This window comes from Petromyzon marinus, chromosome 45 (genome assembly GCF_048934315.1).
Source record: "Petromyzon marinus isolate PM22_M1 ecotype Great Lakes invasive population chromosome 45, UKy_Petmar_22M1.pri1.0, whole genome shotgun sequence".
Classification (NCBI taxonomy): Eukaryota; Metazoa; Chordata; class Hyperoartia; order Petromyzontiformes; family Petromyzontidae; genus Petromyzon; species Petromyzon marinus.
Window position 1 is genome coordinate 504,663 of NC_133711.1, and position 15,133 is coordinate 519,795.

Sequence of the window (15,133 nt, forward strand, 5' to 3'; positions counted from 1 at the left end):
TAAGCTCAGACCGCGACCTTTAAGCTGTGTGAGAGGAATCAAGGTGCCTTGACAAAGGAATTAGCACATGGCCTCCCAGCTCTGAACCTTTTCTGACACCACATCAATTCCAGACATCCTGCCATCAAATTCACCATGGAAGTGGAGAAAGATGGCAAGCTACCATTCTTAGATGTTCTGTTTGAGAGGAGACCTGATGGCTCATTGGGGCATTCTGTCTACAGGAAACCCACCCACACAGATTCCTACTTGAAACCTGATTCCCACCACCACCCAGCTCAAAAGAATTATCTCATCAAAACTTTATACCATTGGGCTCATTGCATTTCGGACCAACACCACCTGACCAGTGAATTAAAACATGTACACCTGGCCCTCAAAAGGAATGGATATTCTGACCGTACCATCCCCCAAGCTGTCTCTCCCTCCATACAGAAACAACCACTTGATACTCCGGTTAAAACCATCACACTAGCATATATAGCAGGCGTCACTAAAAAGATTTCCAAAATTCTAAACAAACAAGATCCAGGTCCGGTTCAATACAGTACACACAATTCGTGATCTGATCCCATCCGTGAAGGATGTCATTCCTGACTTACAGTACCCCGGGGTTTACAAATTGAGTTGTACCTGCGGTGATTGCTATATCGGGGAGACGAAGCGACATGTCTCTAACCGAATTCGCGAGCACAAATCAGATTTGAAACACGGCAGAACGAATTATTCTGCCGTGGCTGATCACTGTTACAACGCTGTGGGTGATCACGATATAATTTTCTCCAATACCAAGTTTCTTTGCAAACCCACGGGTTTTTATCAGAGATTTGTTCACGAGGCAATTCAGATTTACAAACACAGGCACAATTTCAACCGAGAAGACGGTTTCAAATTAAGCAACCATTGGAAAGATGTTCTAAATCAAACCAAACATTAAACTCATTTTCAATGGTACAGTATATTTTTTCAAGTAGTGGTACCCCAAACTTTCGTGCTTCCCTTTTCTTCCCTTTCACACCTCCCCCCCTCGCCGACCTGCACATGTTCACCTTTCATCATGCTAAGTCCGCCAATTAAATGCTAATTTTTCATGCTAATTCCTTTGTCAAGGCACCTTGATTCCTCTCACAGCTTAAAGGTCGCGGTCTGAGCTTGGCTGTGTTCACTCCAGCGCTGTCCTCGAGACAGTCTGGTCCCTTCACCTGATGAAGGCCGCTTGTGTTGTGGCCGAAACGTCGTGATTTTTGTTTTATTTTTTACCTACGTGACTTTACCGAATAGAACCAAAGAGTATCAGTGTTTTTTATATTTGCATTCTGACCACAAGCATTGTGGTCAATGTAGACATGATTCCTGGTAAAAGGTTTCAGTTGGGTGTTTTAACATCTTAACACCTAAATTTTGATTTAAAGCTTTCGTGACTGCAGGGATTCATATTCTTTCGGTAAAGTCACATAGAAGGGATCCTTGCAGTCACGAAAGCTTCAAATCTAGAATTTGCTGAAGCTGTCTCCTGGTGGCATCACTTACAATTATAAACGCAAACTCGTGTTTTGATCTGCAAGTGGCTCGCGTGCGGATGAAGGTGACTCCCACGGCTGCTGAGACACCCCCTCGTGTCCGCACCCCGCTCCCGATGGCCCCAGCGCCAAGCCGAGTCGTCCAGGATTTGTGGGTTTGGTGTTTCTATCTTGATGCCAACGTCCACAATGCAGAGTTCACCCACGGTACCGCCTGCAACACCCATCCATTATGGTCTCTGCGGCCGTACCGAAGACGCCGAGATGGACTGTTCGTTGTTTGCGCTCGTGTGTTTGGGTACACAAGTGTGCATGCGTGCGTGTGTGCGCGTGCATGCGCGCGTGTATGCGCAGCGTTTAGCACGCTGCACTACGAACCCGGCGACCCGAGTTCGATTCCCGCCCACGGCCACCACCAGTGGCGGTTATTCGAATCGGTCCTGGGCATCCCCTCGGTCGACTCAGCCTCAAAATTAGTGCCTGGTGCGGTGTGTAAACATCGCCGCTGGAGAGACAAAGGCGGCCGGGCGTGGTGCTTGCCACCTACCCCCTCGTGTGCCGAGCCGACCTTCACAGGTGCTCGCTAACATCACTTTCGCTAACAATCTGTTAAGCCGATAAGTGAGGGCGGGGATCTGTCTGCGTGTCCATATCACGCACACACACGTCTGTCCATATCACGCACACACACGTGTGTCCATATCACACACACACACGTGTGTCCATATCACGCACACACACGTGTGTCCATATCACGCACACACACGTGTGTCCATATCACACACACACGTGTGTCCATATCACGCACAAACTGCTCAATTTAAATATTCCGTTATTAGAAAGAACAAAAATGTACTTCATACTCTATTGAGGGGAAGCTCCTATCTTTTACGATTTTTCAGGTTTGACCATCATAAAATGTATATTTTTTCGTTCAAATCCAAAATATATCAAAACAATTAAAGATGGAACAATGGTTCTCGCTTTAATTTTATTTTCCGTTTAATGCTCCATCAAACGAAAAAAACGCCATCAAATGTTTTGATCAGTTTCTGAATAACACCATACCAGCCATGTGTGCAAATCCAGATTTGGGGCGCCTTAAAATGAAAAATCTCGTTCTTACAGATTTTTCCTGTGTTCAAAAGGCTACCTATGTACCAAAAAGTCAGCTTTCTACCTTGTCGGGAAGTACCCTGGGAGTTTTTGAGACACAGACTAAGGTCTTTATAGATAAGGACCTTTTTGACTATCAAAATGAAGAAAATAGGCTTTCACCCTTTCTGGCAACAATACAGCAGTGTTATGATGTTCAAACATATTCGAGCATTCAGCTTTCCCATTACAGTAAAGAGACAATGGCCATTCCTTTTTCCGTAATGTATTTGTCCATCCCTTTTATAACCTCATAATTTTGATAGGTCACAGAATTACTGAATATTCGCTCAACTGCCAGCACAGACGTACGCATTGTAGACCATGAATCTGCTTGCATTAAGACTTGGGGCGGGCTTATGTTGAGTAAACTACAGTCGAATAACTTTCATCAATCTGTATTCGTACAAGCTTAAACGTGCGACATACAATTCAGAAGGTAAGGGGAACTCATTGTGGCGATCATCGTTAAATGATTAAATTTGACAATCGCCGCGAATAACGATACCGCGGCGAGCCGGGAGGGGGCAGTGCCACCCGCCCTGGGGCCACCCGCGGCGTGGCGCAAGCGAGCAGCAGGCGGGCGCGCGATGCCGCGGAGAGTCGCTCGCACAGCCGGCACGCAACCCACCGAGCTCTCCCAAGCTTGTTGCCATTCTTCATGGTCCTAAGAGACACCGCGAGCCAATCCCGTTCCTGCATACGAACGGATCCCATCGCTCCACCTTTGCTGCAGTCCTCCTCTTTGGGTGGGTCCTCTCTCTCGGCATGCATCGACCGCCTTCTAACCCAAACCACCTCCCCATCCCCAAATGTTATTGTAAACCAATCGGGTTTGGCCCTCACATCACGGCTGCTTGACGGTGGTCGTGAGAGATGTGCCTGTGCTCTTATAGGCAGGTTGCCAAATGCGCTTGGCGTGGCAAACAGCACTTTGTGTTTGGTGCGATATCTCTGCATATATGCGAATTGTACCCGGTGACTTGTGTGTGACTGTTCACGGAGTTCTGCGAGGCTTAGGGGGCGAGTGTGGATGTGGTGCGGCCCATCGGCCCTGAGTTAGTCCAACCGAACACCCGTTACAGTTGTCGTGAAAATGTCTTGCACCAAACAGAAACTGCGTCATCAGCTGAGGAAGTATCAAAACCTCACTCCCTTCATTGGCACTGCCTCATAAGAGAAAAACAAATAAAGGCAATATTACGAGCAATGGCTGTTCTTCACATTTGAGACAAGAGGGCAAACAAAACACACTTCTGGACATCACGAATGGGGTTAAGTGGTCGTAAAGTCAAATAACGACCATCCTCAAACAAGTGCTGGGTGATGCTTCTCTCCATTAGTGGGCCTCAGTTTGTATTGGAAATTCCACTTTTCTATGCCAGGGACTTATCATTCCACAGAACAACCACTGGTGGCACTGACGGTTGTCACTCGCGGTTGAGAGTGAGTGGTGGGCTGTTAATGGACAAGGCCGTGTACCCAGAGTGCAACGGACGCGTGTGGCGCGCACACACGCACGCGCGCGGATCACGGGTCACACGTGCAACATCGCCGACTGCCGCCCCCCCCATCGGCGAGGGCTTGAAGGTCACTGGCCGAGCTGACCACTGCCGTTATGTCGCCGACGGTGGCGAAGCTTCCGGTGCGACATCGCAGCCGGGGTCCAGGTACTCGAGCAGAACGCCGCCGCCATCCCTGAGCCCCTCTCCGGCCGCACCCTCTCCCTCGCTCCCCAGGGCCGACAGCAGCGAGTCCACGAGGGCGTCCATGGGCCAGGCGCGCAGCGTCGCCACGTCGCACAGACGCAGCTTCTGCAAGCGAGAGCGGCGCGGGGCCGTGGTGGCGTTGACGGTGCCGTGACGTTCCAGTCCCGGCCACGGCTCAACATCGGCGGCTGTGATGCCTGGCCTGGTCCAGAGTCCCCCGCCCCCCTTCACAAACCCACACTGACCAGTGTGGTGACGTATTTGGCTAAACAACCCCCACGGACTGACATGGTGTGAGAAGCCCTTAATTTAGAAATTAGTCTGGCACAAGCACCATGGCGACGTCGCTCCCGCTTAGTAGTGAGTGGAGGTGCTGCTGCTGATGCTGCGGCGGTGGTGGCGATGGTGGTGTGCGAGCGATGCCTGTTATTTACATGAGAACGCAACACTGAGTCCCACGGCCATTATTCAGGAGGGTTCGGCATTGGGATGATTGACCAAAGTATTTTTTTTTAAAGAAGTATTTTGCATGTCGCAGTACACGAAGAAAATCCGCCACAGGTGAGTCGACACTCAAATGTCCTCACAAACAGGTTCATCAAGACGTTTGCTGTGCTGCCATCTCCTGGCCAGAGCCCTGCAGCCTTGCAGATTTGTGAGTTTTTTAGCGCTTGACGATTCCCGCGTGATCCTAAGATGCGCCTACAATCTCAACCGCGCGCCGCCATGTCTGCTCACAACACGCCAAAATGTAGCGTGCGGTCACACACGTGAGTGAGTGCAGTGCCTGTGTGTAAACCGTGTGTGTGTGTAAACTGTGTACAGTGAGGGAAAAAAGTATTTGATCCCCTGCTGATTTTGTACGTTTGCCCACTGACAAAGAAACGATCAGTGTATAATTTTAATGGTAGGTTTATTTGAACAGTGAGAGACAGAATAACAACAAAAAAATCCAGAAAAACGCATGTCAAAAATGTTATAAATTCATTTGCATTTTAATGAGGAAAATAAGTTTTTGACCCCTCTGCAAAACATGCCTTAGTACTTGGTGGCAAAGCCTTGTTGGCAATCACAGAGGTCAGACGTTTCTTGTAGTTGGCCACCAAGGTTTTCACACATCTCAGGACGGATTTTGTCCCACTTCTCTTTGCAGATCTTCTACACGTCATTAAGGTTTCGAGGCTGATGTTTGGCAACTCGAACCTTCAGCTCCCTCCACAGATTTTCTATGGGATTAAGGTCTGGAGACTGGCTAGGCCACTCCAGGACCTTAATGTGCTTCTTCTTGAGCCACTCCTTTGTTGCCTTGGCTGTGTGTTTTGGGTCATTGTCATGCTGGAATAGCCATCCACGACCCATTTTCAATGCCCTGGCTGAGGGAAGGAGGTTCTCACCCAAGATTTGACGGTACATGGCCCGTCCATCGTCCCTTTGATGTGGTGAAGTTGTCCTGTCCCTTAGCAGAAAAACACCCCCAAAGCATAATGTTTCCACCTCCATGTTTGACGGTGGGGATGGTGTTCTTGGGGTCATAGGCAGCATTCCTCCTCCTCCAAACACGGCAAGTTGAGTTGATGCCAAAGAGCTCCATTTTGGTCTCATCTGACCACAACACTTTCACCCAGTTGTCCTCTGAATCATTCAGATGTTCATTGGCAAACTTCAGACGGGCATGTGTATGTGCTCTCTTGAGCAGGGGGACCTTGCGGGCGCTGCAGGATTTCAGTCCTTCATGGCGTAGTGCATTGCCAATTTTTTTCTTGGTGACTATGGTCCCAGCTGCCTTGAGATCATTGACGAGATCCTCCCGTGTAGTTCTGGGCTGATTCCTCACCGTTCTCATGATCATTGCAACTCCACGAGGTGAGATCTTGCATGGAGCCCCAGGCCGAGGGAGATTGACAGTTCTTTTGTGTTTCTTCCATTTGCGAATAATCGCACCAACTGTTGTCACCTTCTCACCAAGCTGCTTGGCAATGGTCTTGTAGCCCATTCCAACCTTGTGTAGGTCTACAATCTTGTCCCTGACATCCTTGGAGAGCTCTTTGGTCTTGGCCATGGTGGAGAGTTTGGAATCTGATTGATTGATTGCTTCTGTGGACAGATGTCTTTTATACAGGTAACAAGCTGAGATTAGGAGCACTCCCTTTAAGAGTGCGCTCCTAATCTCAGCTCGTTACCTGTATAAAAGACAGCTGGGAGCCAGAAATCTTTCTGATTGAGAGGGGGTCAAATACTTATTTCCCTCATTAAAATGCAAATCAATTTATAACATTTTTGACATGCTTTTTCTGGATTTTTTTGTGGTTATTCTGTCCCTCACTGTTCAAAGAAACCTACCATTAAAATTATAGACTGATCATTTCTTTGTCAGTGGGCAAACGTACAAAATCAACAGGGGATCAAATACTTGTTTCCCCTCACTGTACGTGTAAACTGTGCGCGTGAGTGATGCGTGTGTACCGCCTGTAGAAGCGTGTAAGTGCGCGATCACCTTGGCACTGGCGACGTGGTTGTTGTTGGGAAGGCGCGTGGCGCTGGCGACCCAGTCGACGACGCGTCCCACCGACCACGCGCGAGACACGAACACGGCACGCTCCTCCTGCTCCTCCTGCTGCTGCTGCTGCTGCTGCCCCTCGGAGACCCCCACAGGTCGCGGCAACCGCACACGCAGGTACAGCCGCTCCTCCTGCAACCGCACAGCCGCACGCAGAGGGGTGGGCGCAGCGTGGTGGCTAAGTGTGGCTTCAATACGTGCGGCACGGTGGAGTGTGACCAGGCGTGGCGTGGTTAAATTGGCACGGCATGGGTAAGCGTGGTGCGTTGCGGTGGGGGGTTTGAGTGCAGAATGGTTAAGCTTGGGATGTCGTGGTGAGGTACAGTGCGTTGTGGTGCGGCGTGGTGCGGCGTGGTGCGGCGAGGCACCGCACGCCGTTGGGGTCCAGCGTGGCCCGGTGATGCGCACTGCCGTTGAGTGTGGTGGAGACGGCGCGTTGTGTGTTGTCTGGTCGCGCAGTATCGCGTCCGGCCATTGTGCCGTGCCGTGCAACAATGCGCGTCTCGTTGTGTCTTGTAGCTTCGTGCAATGTTGCCACATTGTGTTGTTGTGTCGCTTTGTTGCGATGTGTTGCGTTGTGCTGCATCGTGTCACGGTGGCATGACCACGTTGTGTCGCTGCGATGCGCCCTGTTGAGATGGGATGCGTTGGGAGTCCTGCCGTGGCCGCCTTATGTCGTGTTGGGCCACGCCACGTTGTGGCATCGCGTTGTGTCGCGTGGTCGTGCCTGAGGGATCCCCTGCTCCCCCACTGCCTGCTGCTTCGTCTTCATGAGCTGCACGCGCGCGGTCACGGCCGCACTCCGGGCCCCGCGCCGCCCCGCGGCGGTTGCAGCCCCACGCCTCCCCTCTACGCAGGGGAGAGAGACGCGTGGTGACCACGGCTCACGGCAGCATAGAGATCACGTGACGTCTGGGAGTGCAGCACATCTCCTACCTCGCGTGGCCTCGAGAGGAAATGGGGTCATGTCGTACGTGAGGAGGCACGCGAAAGGCAGAGAAGCGCGACGCTCACAACAATGAGTGGAACTTCAGGCAGATAAAACGCGGCAAAGTTGGCACAGTAGGAGGCACAGGTGGTGGATCTGCCAGTCATCTCAGTCAGTCAACCCATCGCACCTGGGTCTGTCCCGTGACCTCCTACCAGCAGTAGGCCTTCGACACTTCACATGGCTTCAAAGTGCACCAAGCCTGGCCGTGGTGACGTCACAACCACTTGGCAACGGATGGCGGCTGTTGTGTGTGTGAGTGTGAGGGTGCATGTGGGTGTGCGTGTGTGAGGGTGCGTGTGCACGTGCGTGTATGAGGGTGTGTGTGGTACAGATACAATGGGAGACTGATCGATGCCCGGGTGTGGTCAAGGGATGGCTCAACCACGTTATGTATGCCGATGATTTGGTAATTGCTGCTCATTCAGAGGAGGAGTTGTAGACACTTCTGCTGAAACTGGAGCGTGCCACTAAGACGTGGGGCCTTACCATCAGCCCCACCAAAACAAAGCACCTGCCTGGTATTTTGTACCATCAGACACTCCACCCCCACAACTCCCAATTGGTGATGGGGCAGTTGTGGAGAGAGTGGGGAGTTTCCCATACCTGGGCAGTGTGCTCATGACCGGCTCCAGTTTGACAGCAGAGGTCTCACTTCGTTTTAGTCGTGCGGCAATATATTTTCATCAGTTGCGTAACGCTGTATGGAAGCTACCTGGTCTGTCGCTCCGCACTAAGCTTCAGGTCTTCTCGGCCACGGTCATTCCCTCCCTTCTCTAGGCTTGCGAAACGTGGACCCCCCTAATGGAACATCTTCGCCGGTTAGAAACATTTAGGCTGGCCTGCCTACGATTCATCCTGGGTTTAACCAGACTGGATTGTGTGAGGAGCTCACAAATTCTTGAAAGATCTGGGCAAGGTCCCATCGGTGAGCTCCTCCGGCAGGCGAGGCTGCGTTGGCTGGGTCATGTAGCCCGCATACCCAGCCACCGCGTGTGTGAGAGTGCGTGCGTGAGGGTGCGTGCGTGAGGGTGCGTGCGTGAGGGTGCGTGCGCGAGGGTGCGTGCGCGAGGGTGCGTGCGTGAGGGTGCGTGCGTGAGAGTGCGTGCGTGAGGGTGCGTGCGTGAGGGTGCGTGCGTGAGGGTGCGTGCGCGAGGGTGCGTGCGCGAGGGTGCGTGCGCGAGGGTGCGTGCGCGAGGGTGCGTGCGTGAGGGTGCGTGCGTGAGGGTGCGTGCGTGAGGGTGCGTGCGTGAGGGTGCGTGCGTGAGGGTGCGTGCGCGAGGGTGCGTGCGTGAGGGTGCGTGCGTGAGGGTGCGTGTGGTACCAGTGATGCCGCGCACCAGCTCCTGCGTGCGCTGCATGCGCGGCGCCGCCTCCTGGAGGTTCACGCACGCGTGGTCCACCTGGTGCCGGTGCCTGAGCCCGCACACGGCAGACACGGGCATCCGCCGTGTGTACCCTTATTGATCGCGAGCGCCTATTCAGGTCAGCACGGCGCACAACCGCGGTGCCGATGTTTCATTCACGCACTACGCTAGGCACTCTTTTAAGGCCAGGCTGACCTAGGGAGACTGGTTAAGATCATTTTGACTGTTGGCCAGGAATAGAACTCAGGTTTAAAGTACGGTGCGCTTACCACTTTGCAAGTGCTCTTTGTGCATGAATACCAACATACAAAGAAAAATATCCCCCGTATAGCCTCAACAGACTGTTGGGGCAAGTGCTGTAAGTGAACACCTATGAAGGCCAGAAAGGCACACGAAGGGGTGAGTGGTCAGCACCACGGCCGGCCGCACGTTTTGCTGGCCACCCATGCACGCATACTTGCACGCGCACACACAAAGCTCTCGATTCTTTGCCTTGTCAAATTGCTCGTGTTTTCCTAAGCCTAGGAAAGGTCGCTTCTTTTGCTCTGCTGCGCTTGCTTCAAAGAAAGGTCTTACGATAGTGTACACGTTTCATGCTCTCTCCTGTCGACTGACGGGCGATGGAAAACAACGGGGAGAGGGGCGGAGCTGCCCGGGAGACGCGCGGTGCTGCTGGGACACACGGGAAGGCACGTGGAGCGGCTGGGAAGCATGTAGAGACAGGGAGCGGCTCGGGAACTGGGCGAAGTGCAAAAAGAAATGGGGAGGAGTGAATCGACGCAGTGGGGTGGGGGAGGGTGGCACGGGAAGACGGGTATCGACGCCACGCACCTGAAGCACACCTGCAGGCTGCAGTGCGGACACAGCACGGGCAGCAGCTCCCGCGCCGAGCAGGCCGGCACGTGGCACGCGTAGCTCGTGAGGGCCGCGGCCCCCCCCGCGGGCGCCGCTCTCCCGGGAGTTGCCTGTGGGCGACGTGCCGACTCGGCGTTACTCTGAAACTCTCTTTACTTTAGGGGTGACCAAGTGGCTTGGGGGCTCATAATGGCCGTGTGTTTTTTTAACACTATCGCCACAGTGGCGAGATATTAACTACCTCCCTTGGTATACAGGTCGTGCATTCGATCCCAACCCTGACGCCTGTATATTTGGAGTTTGCGCGTCTCTCTCCCCGTGGTCAGGTGAAATTTTTTCCGGGTCCTTTGGTTTTTCCCTCCACATTTAGAAACAACGTGCGTTGCTTTAAAAGCCACTTCGTTGACCTATCATTTGTGGACAGGTCGCTTCTAAAAAAAGAGTTAAATAGCTCAGTTGGCCTTAGCTGGTAAAATATCACTTTCACTTCCGCGTTGAGCCAGTAGAGGTCACGAGTGGTTTCGGTGTTTGCTCGGTTCTGAGCCCAGGTGCCCAGCCCTCTTTGTGTCACATACCCCTTCTCCATTGGGACAACCGAGCCGAGTTAGCGAGATGCCCTTGGGGTATACCGGTGGCATGTCCGCAAGTTATTTTGCCGTACTGAGCCTGAACTAAACCGCACCATGGTGGCCTCACGAGAGATCTCAAACTGCCTCAGAGGCCGGCAGGGGATAGGAGCGGGGAGAATGACGTGTACATTGTGTGGCGTCACGGCTTTGGGTTCCAAAGTGAACAACCTGGACCTCCTGACCTGCGACACCCCAGCTTGGCACGGCATCGGCATGGCTCCGATGTGCGAGTGGAAATGCGGTTGCGGTGTGCGATTGTCCCAGCAGGAATGTTGTGGAAATGTGAGCCAATGGGGTGGCGGGTGTAGAGTGTTTGTGAATGCGTTGTAGAGTGTTTGTGTGTATTGGTGAGCGTTCTGTGTAGTAGGTAAGGAAAACTCTGCTGCCGAGTCCTTACCTCTGTGCATGCGTGGTCATCCTTGCCTCTGTGTTCCAAACTGTGGAAACACGGGGGTCACAAATGTGACAAAGGTGAGCGGCAAGGATCCGCAGCTAGCACCGTGCAAGAAACTATATATTCTCACCAATGAGACTCACCAAAACACCTTGCCACAGCCATTGCAGACGAACGGGAGGAAGTCTGCAACATAAATTCTCGGAAGAGTGAATTTTACTTTCAATGCAATTGCTTTCTTTAAGACCAGATAAAAGCCCGTTGAGTCCTGGAGTCATTTTCTCGGGAGACGTGGCAAAGAAATGCATTGTAACAACAGGCTCTGAAGTGCAACAGATAAAAAACACATAATTAAACATCATAATACAAAACAGTAAAAGGATCTCGATTGCTGCAACCTAAACTTCACAATTAAGCATCATAACAGCATACAGTACTTCATAGCAGCACACTGGTTCACATGAATATAGATATCAAGATGTAATAGAGAATCGTCTCACCATTGGAACCTCCATTGCCAGTAGCAAAATATGATAATTGTTTTTTTACCATTTTATCTGGCAACTAACTGACACATTTTTTAGTGCGCCTTTTGGCGTCATCTGGTCCAACACCACGTGAGACGAGGCTCTAAGGAAAGCTGTCTCGGGTGTGGACCAATCAATTTCAAGGACAGTGCATACATTATCAGAGTTATGTTTTTGTTTGCATTCCGACCGCAGGTATTGTGGTCAATGCAAACATGACTCCTTGTAAAAAAGGTGTCAGTTTTGTTGCCAGATAAAAGGGTAAAAAAAACAATTATCAGAGGATAGTCTGTAACGCACTGACATGTTAAACTAAGTGATTAAACATTATTTCTTATTTTACCAGGTAAGGCCTACTAAGCTGTATAGCTCTTTTTCAGAAGCATCGTGTTTATGTAGTGAAACCAACAGCACATCAAACACAGACTGTCACTGGCGTTTCAATGCAGAGGCAATACAACGGGTACATGCGTGGCGGGGAAAAATTCTCGAATTTGTTATTGCAGAGCCTTGGTACAAGTTTACAGATTAAAATGCTTTTTCTTCTTCAGTCCAGTGGGGATAAATTAATCAACACTTGAAAAACTAAAAATCGCGCAATACATGCTTGACCTGAAAATATAAAGCGGGAGAAAAGTGATCAAGTATTATCTTAGAGAAGACTGATCGATGAAGGAGACATGGCCTGCTCATTGAGTTATTTGGATTCTCCACAACAGCGCCGATGAATTATCATTTGTTTTTAGATATCATTGAGACAACTCAGAAAATTACAGCAATTGTATGATTGGCATAACAGTGAAACCAATAGGGTTTGGGAAAGAGTATATTGTAAAAAAAAAGACAAGACATTTCTGAAAACAAAATCTATCTCTATGCAAATGACAGTCATAAGCGGTTATAAACATTCGTCAGGTAATTAGGGAAAGTAATGTTGTCAACGTTCTCTTCAGTATCTGTGACAGGAATGCAACGGATTCAGGGCACCGTGGCTGCCAGGACCACCACCGAGGTGTGTCGGAGGCTCAACCCCATCCCTGTCGAGCCAGACGGTTTACCACGCATCCTTGTCCAGGGAAATCGAGTTTTCAGATCCATACGGCGTACAGCCGTTTCAATATGGGCCCAAAAACTGTCTATGTGTTTGTGTTTCTCCCTTGTGATGGGACTTTGCAGGATGAACGTGAGATTTATAAGGGGCAAGGGGTGATCAATACGGTCTGAATTATTCTGGAATAAGGTCGGCAGCACTGATAAGAGGTTGGCAGGTGTGGGACCCGGACACATGGAGGGATAACGCAGAGAGGCAATCGGTTTCAAAAGTACTGTCCCACGATAGATCCATGGATATTGCACAAACATTCACGTTATATAATGCAACCCCTTGTGGCGCGGCTTGACTCGAGCAGATGAAACCATCAACAATGTTTACCACGAAAGTGACCCGTAGCACAATCAAGTTACACAAACGGCGGAGACTTGTCAGGGCTCCACACGGCCCGGGACCGCCTCTGCAACAGCGATGCTCGATATCCGTGTTAAACATTTACATTAGCACCCCAGATGCCGCAACGCTGCCTATATTCCCATAGCGTTATTTTCACCCGGGCACGTGTTTCAGGTGCGAATGGGCAAACTAAACTAAAGCTATTGTTATTATACCAGGTAAGGTTCACTGAGCTGTAATAGCTCTTTCTAAGAAGCTACCTGGCCACGAATGATAGCTTAACGAAGTGGGCTCATCACGTGGACATTGATCGCAGCCAAATCCTCTAAACGCGTGATGCTGATTCTAAATGTGGAGGGGGAAAACCGGAGGACCCGGAGGGAAAAATCCACGCAACCATGGAGAGAGACACACAAACTCGTAAATAGACAGCATCATCAGCATCATCAGCGTCAAGGTTGAACCCACGGGGCCCCTGATGCTGCGTGCCAGGCCAGGAAGTTCACCAAATCCCATAAAGCCACCGCGGCTCCCAGCCTGCCCCAAAAGAGCATTTGGTGTTAGGGCAAATCGGATGCAATTTATGTACTGAACCGATGCAATTTGGAAAATACTCTTGGGTTCTTTCGGTAAAGTCACGTAAAAATAAAATAAATAGATCACGACGTTTCGATTGCAACACAAGCAGCCGTCATCAGGGTGAGAACTGTATGTAAATGAAAGCTTGGAGAGAGACATACACAGAGAGAGACAAACACAGACACGGAGAGAGACAGACACGGAGAGAGAGACAGACACACAGAGAGAGACAAACACATACACAGAGAGACAGAGACATACACAGAGAGAGACAAACACATACACAGAGAGACAGAGACATACACAGAGAGTGAGAGAGACATACACAGAGACACAGAGAGACAAACACATACACACAGAGAGACAGAGAGAGAGACAGAGAGAGACATAGACAGAGAGACACACACATACACACAGAGAGACAGACATAGACAGAGAGACAAACACATACACACAGAGAGACAGAGAGAGACAAACACAGAGAGACATAGACAGAGAGACAAACACATACACACAGAGAGACAGAGAGAGACAGAGAGAGACATAGACAGAGAGACAAACACATACACACAGAGAGACAGATAGAGACAAACACAGAGAGACAGACATACACAGCGACACAGAGAGACAAACACACAGAGAGAGACAAACACATACACAGAGAGAGACACACAGAGACAAACACAAGAGAGATAAACACACAGAGAAACAGAGAGAGACACACCCAGATACACACAAAGAGAAACAACAAATCAAGATTTAATTTGTAAATTATATATTTTTTTAGTGAGTTGCTTATCTCTCCCCTATTCTTGCACTCATTTCGCTTTGTAAAACTAATTGTTGTAACTTGCTGACCCACCCCTACTGGACATCTGTAGAAAAGAGCTTCATAGCTCATCGGATTCCTCCAGGATAAAGATACAGTACACATCCCCAACTTGGTGACACGTCACTGGCCGAGACTTGGCGAGGCAGCATGACCGCCATCTTACATAGGGACGCGGCGATGTCACCATGACACGTGGTACCCCTTACCAACATGGCCGCCGGGTGACAAATTATTGGACATGAAACAACGAAGCCGTTTCCGCGCCGTTACACAAATGTTTGTTCAGTAACGGAGTCGATCGCAACAACACGGGTAAAGGAGTCCGAGTATGCCGAGCCCTACCGAGCTGCCCGCAGTGTTCAACCGCGCAGTGATGTCCCACGTCTAACTCGGCCATCTTGCGAGTGACGTTACGCGACGGGCGGGGTTCGATCACGTGACCGTGAGTCACGGTACGTGTCGGAGCGTTGACGTCACGGAACCTTGCGTGACGTCACAGGGAGTGGTTCACCGGTGACGTCATCGCCCGTTGTGTTCCCCCCCACCTGCTTCTAATACCGCAGCCCGCATGGGC

At 50.7% G+C, this 15,133-nt stretch overlaps 1 protein-coding gene across 6 annotated transcripts; it reads right to left on the minus strand.

The window, feature by feature from the left end:
- Window positions 1-2,492: 2,492 nt before the first annotated feature.
- Window positions 2,493-15,105, minus strand: ZFAND1 (zinc finger AN1-type containing 1). 6 transcript variants are annotated; one of them, XM_032971322.2, is made up of 8 exons: window positions 14,902-15,101; window positions 11,318-11,360; window positions 11,178-11,217; window positions 10,139-10,261; window positions 9,254-9,345; window positions 7,669-7,790; window positions 6,879-7,073; window positions 2,493-4,489 (listed from the first exon to the last, which is right to left on the minus strand). In XM_032971322.2, the coding sequence occupies exons 2-8, from the start codon at window positions 11,337-11,339 to the stop codon at window positions 4,292-4,294; spliced, it is 792 nt and encodes a 263-aa protein (XP_032827213.1). In that variant the 5' UTR covers window positions 11,340-11,360; window positions 14,902-15,101; the 3' UTR covers window positions 2,493-4,291. The 6 variants fall into 6 exon arrangements, with proteins under 6 accessions (XP_032827213.1, XP_032827210.1, XP_032827211.1 ...); XM_032971319.2 differs by having other exon boundaries at window positions 10,128-10,261; window positions 14,902-15,100; XM_032971323.2 differs by lacking the exon at window positions 2,493-4,489 and adding an exon at window positions 4,501-5,114 and having other exon boundaries at window positions 10,128-10,261; window positions 14,902-15,105.
- Between the last annotated feature and the right edge of the window lie 28 nt (window positions 15,106-15,133).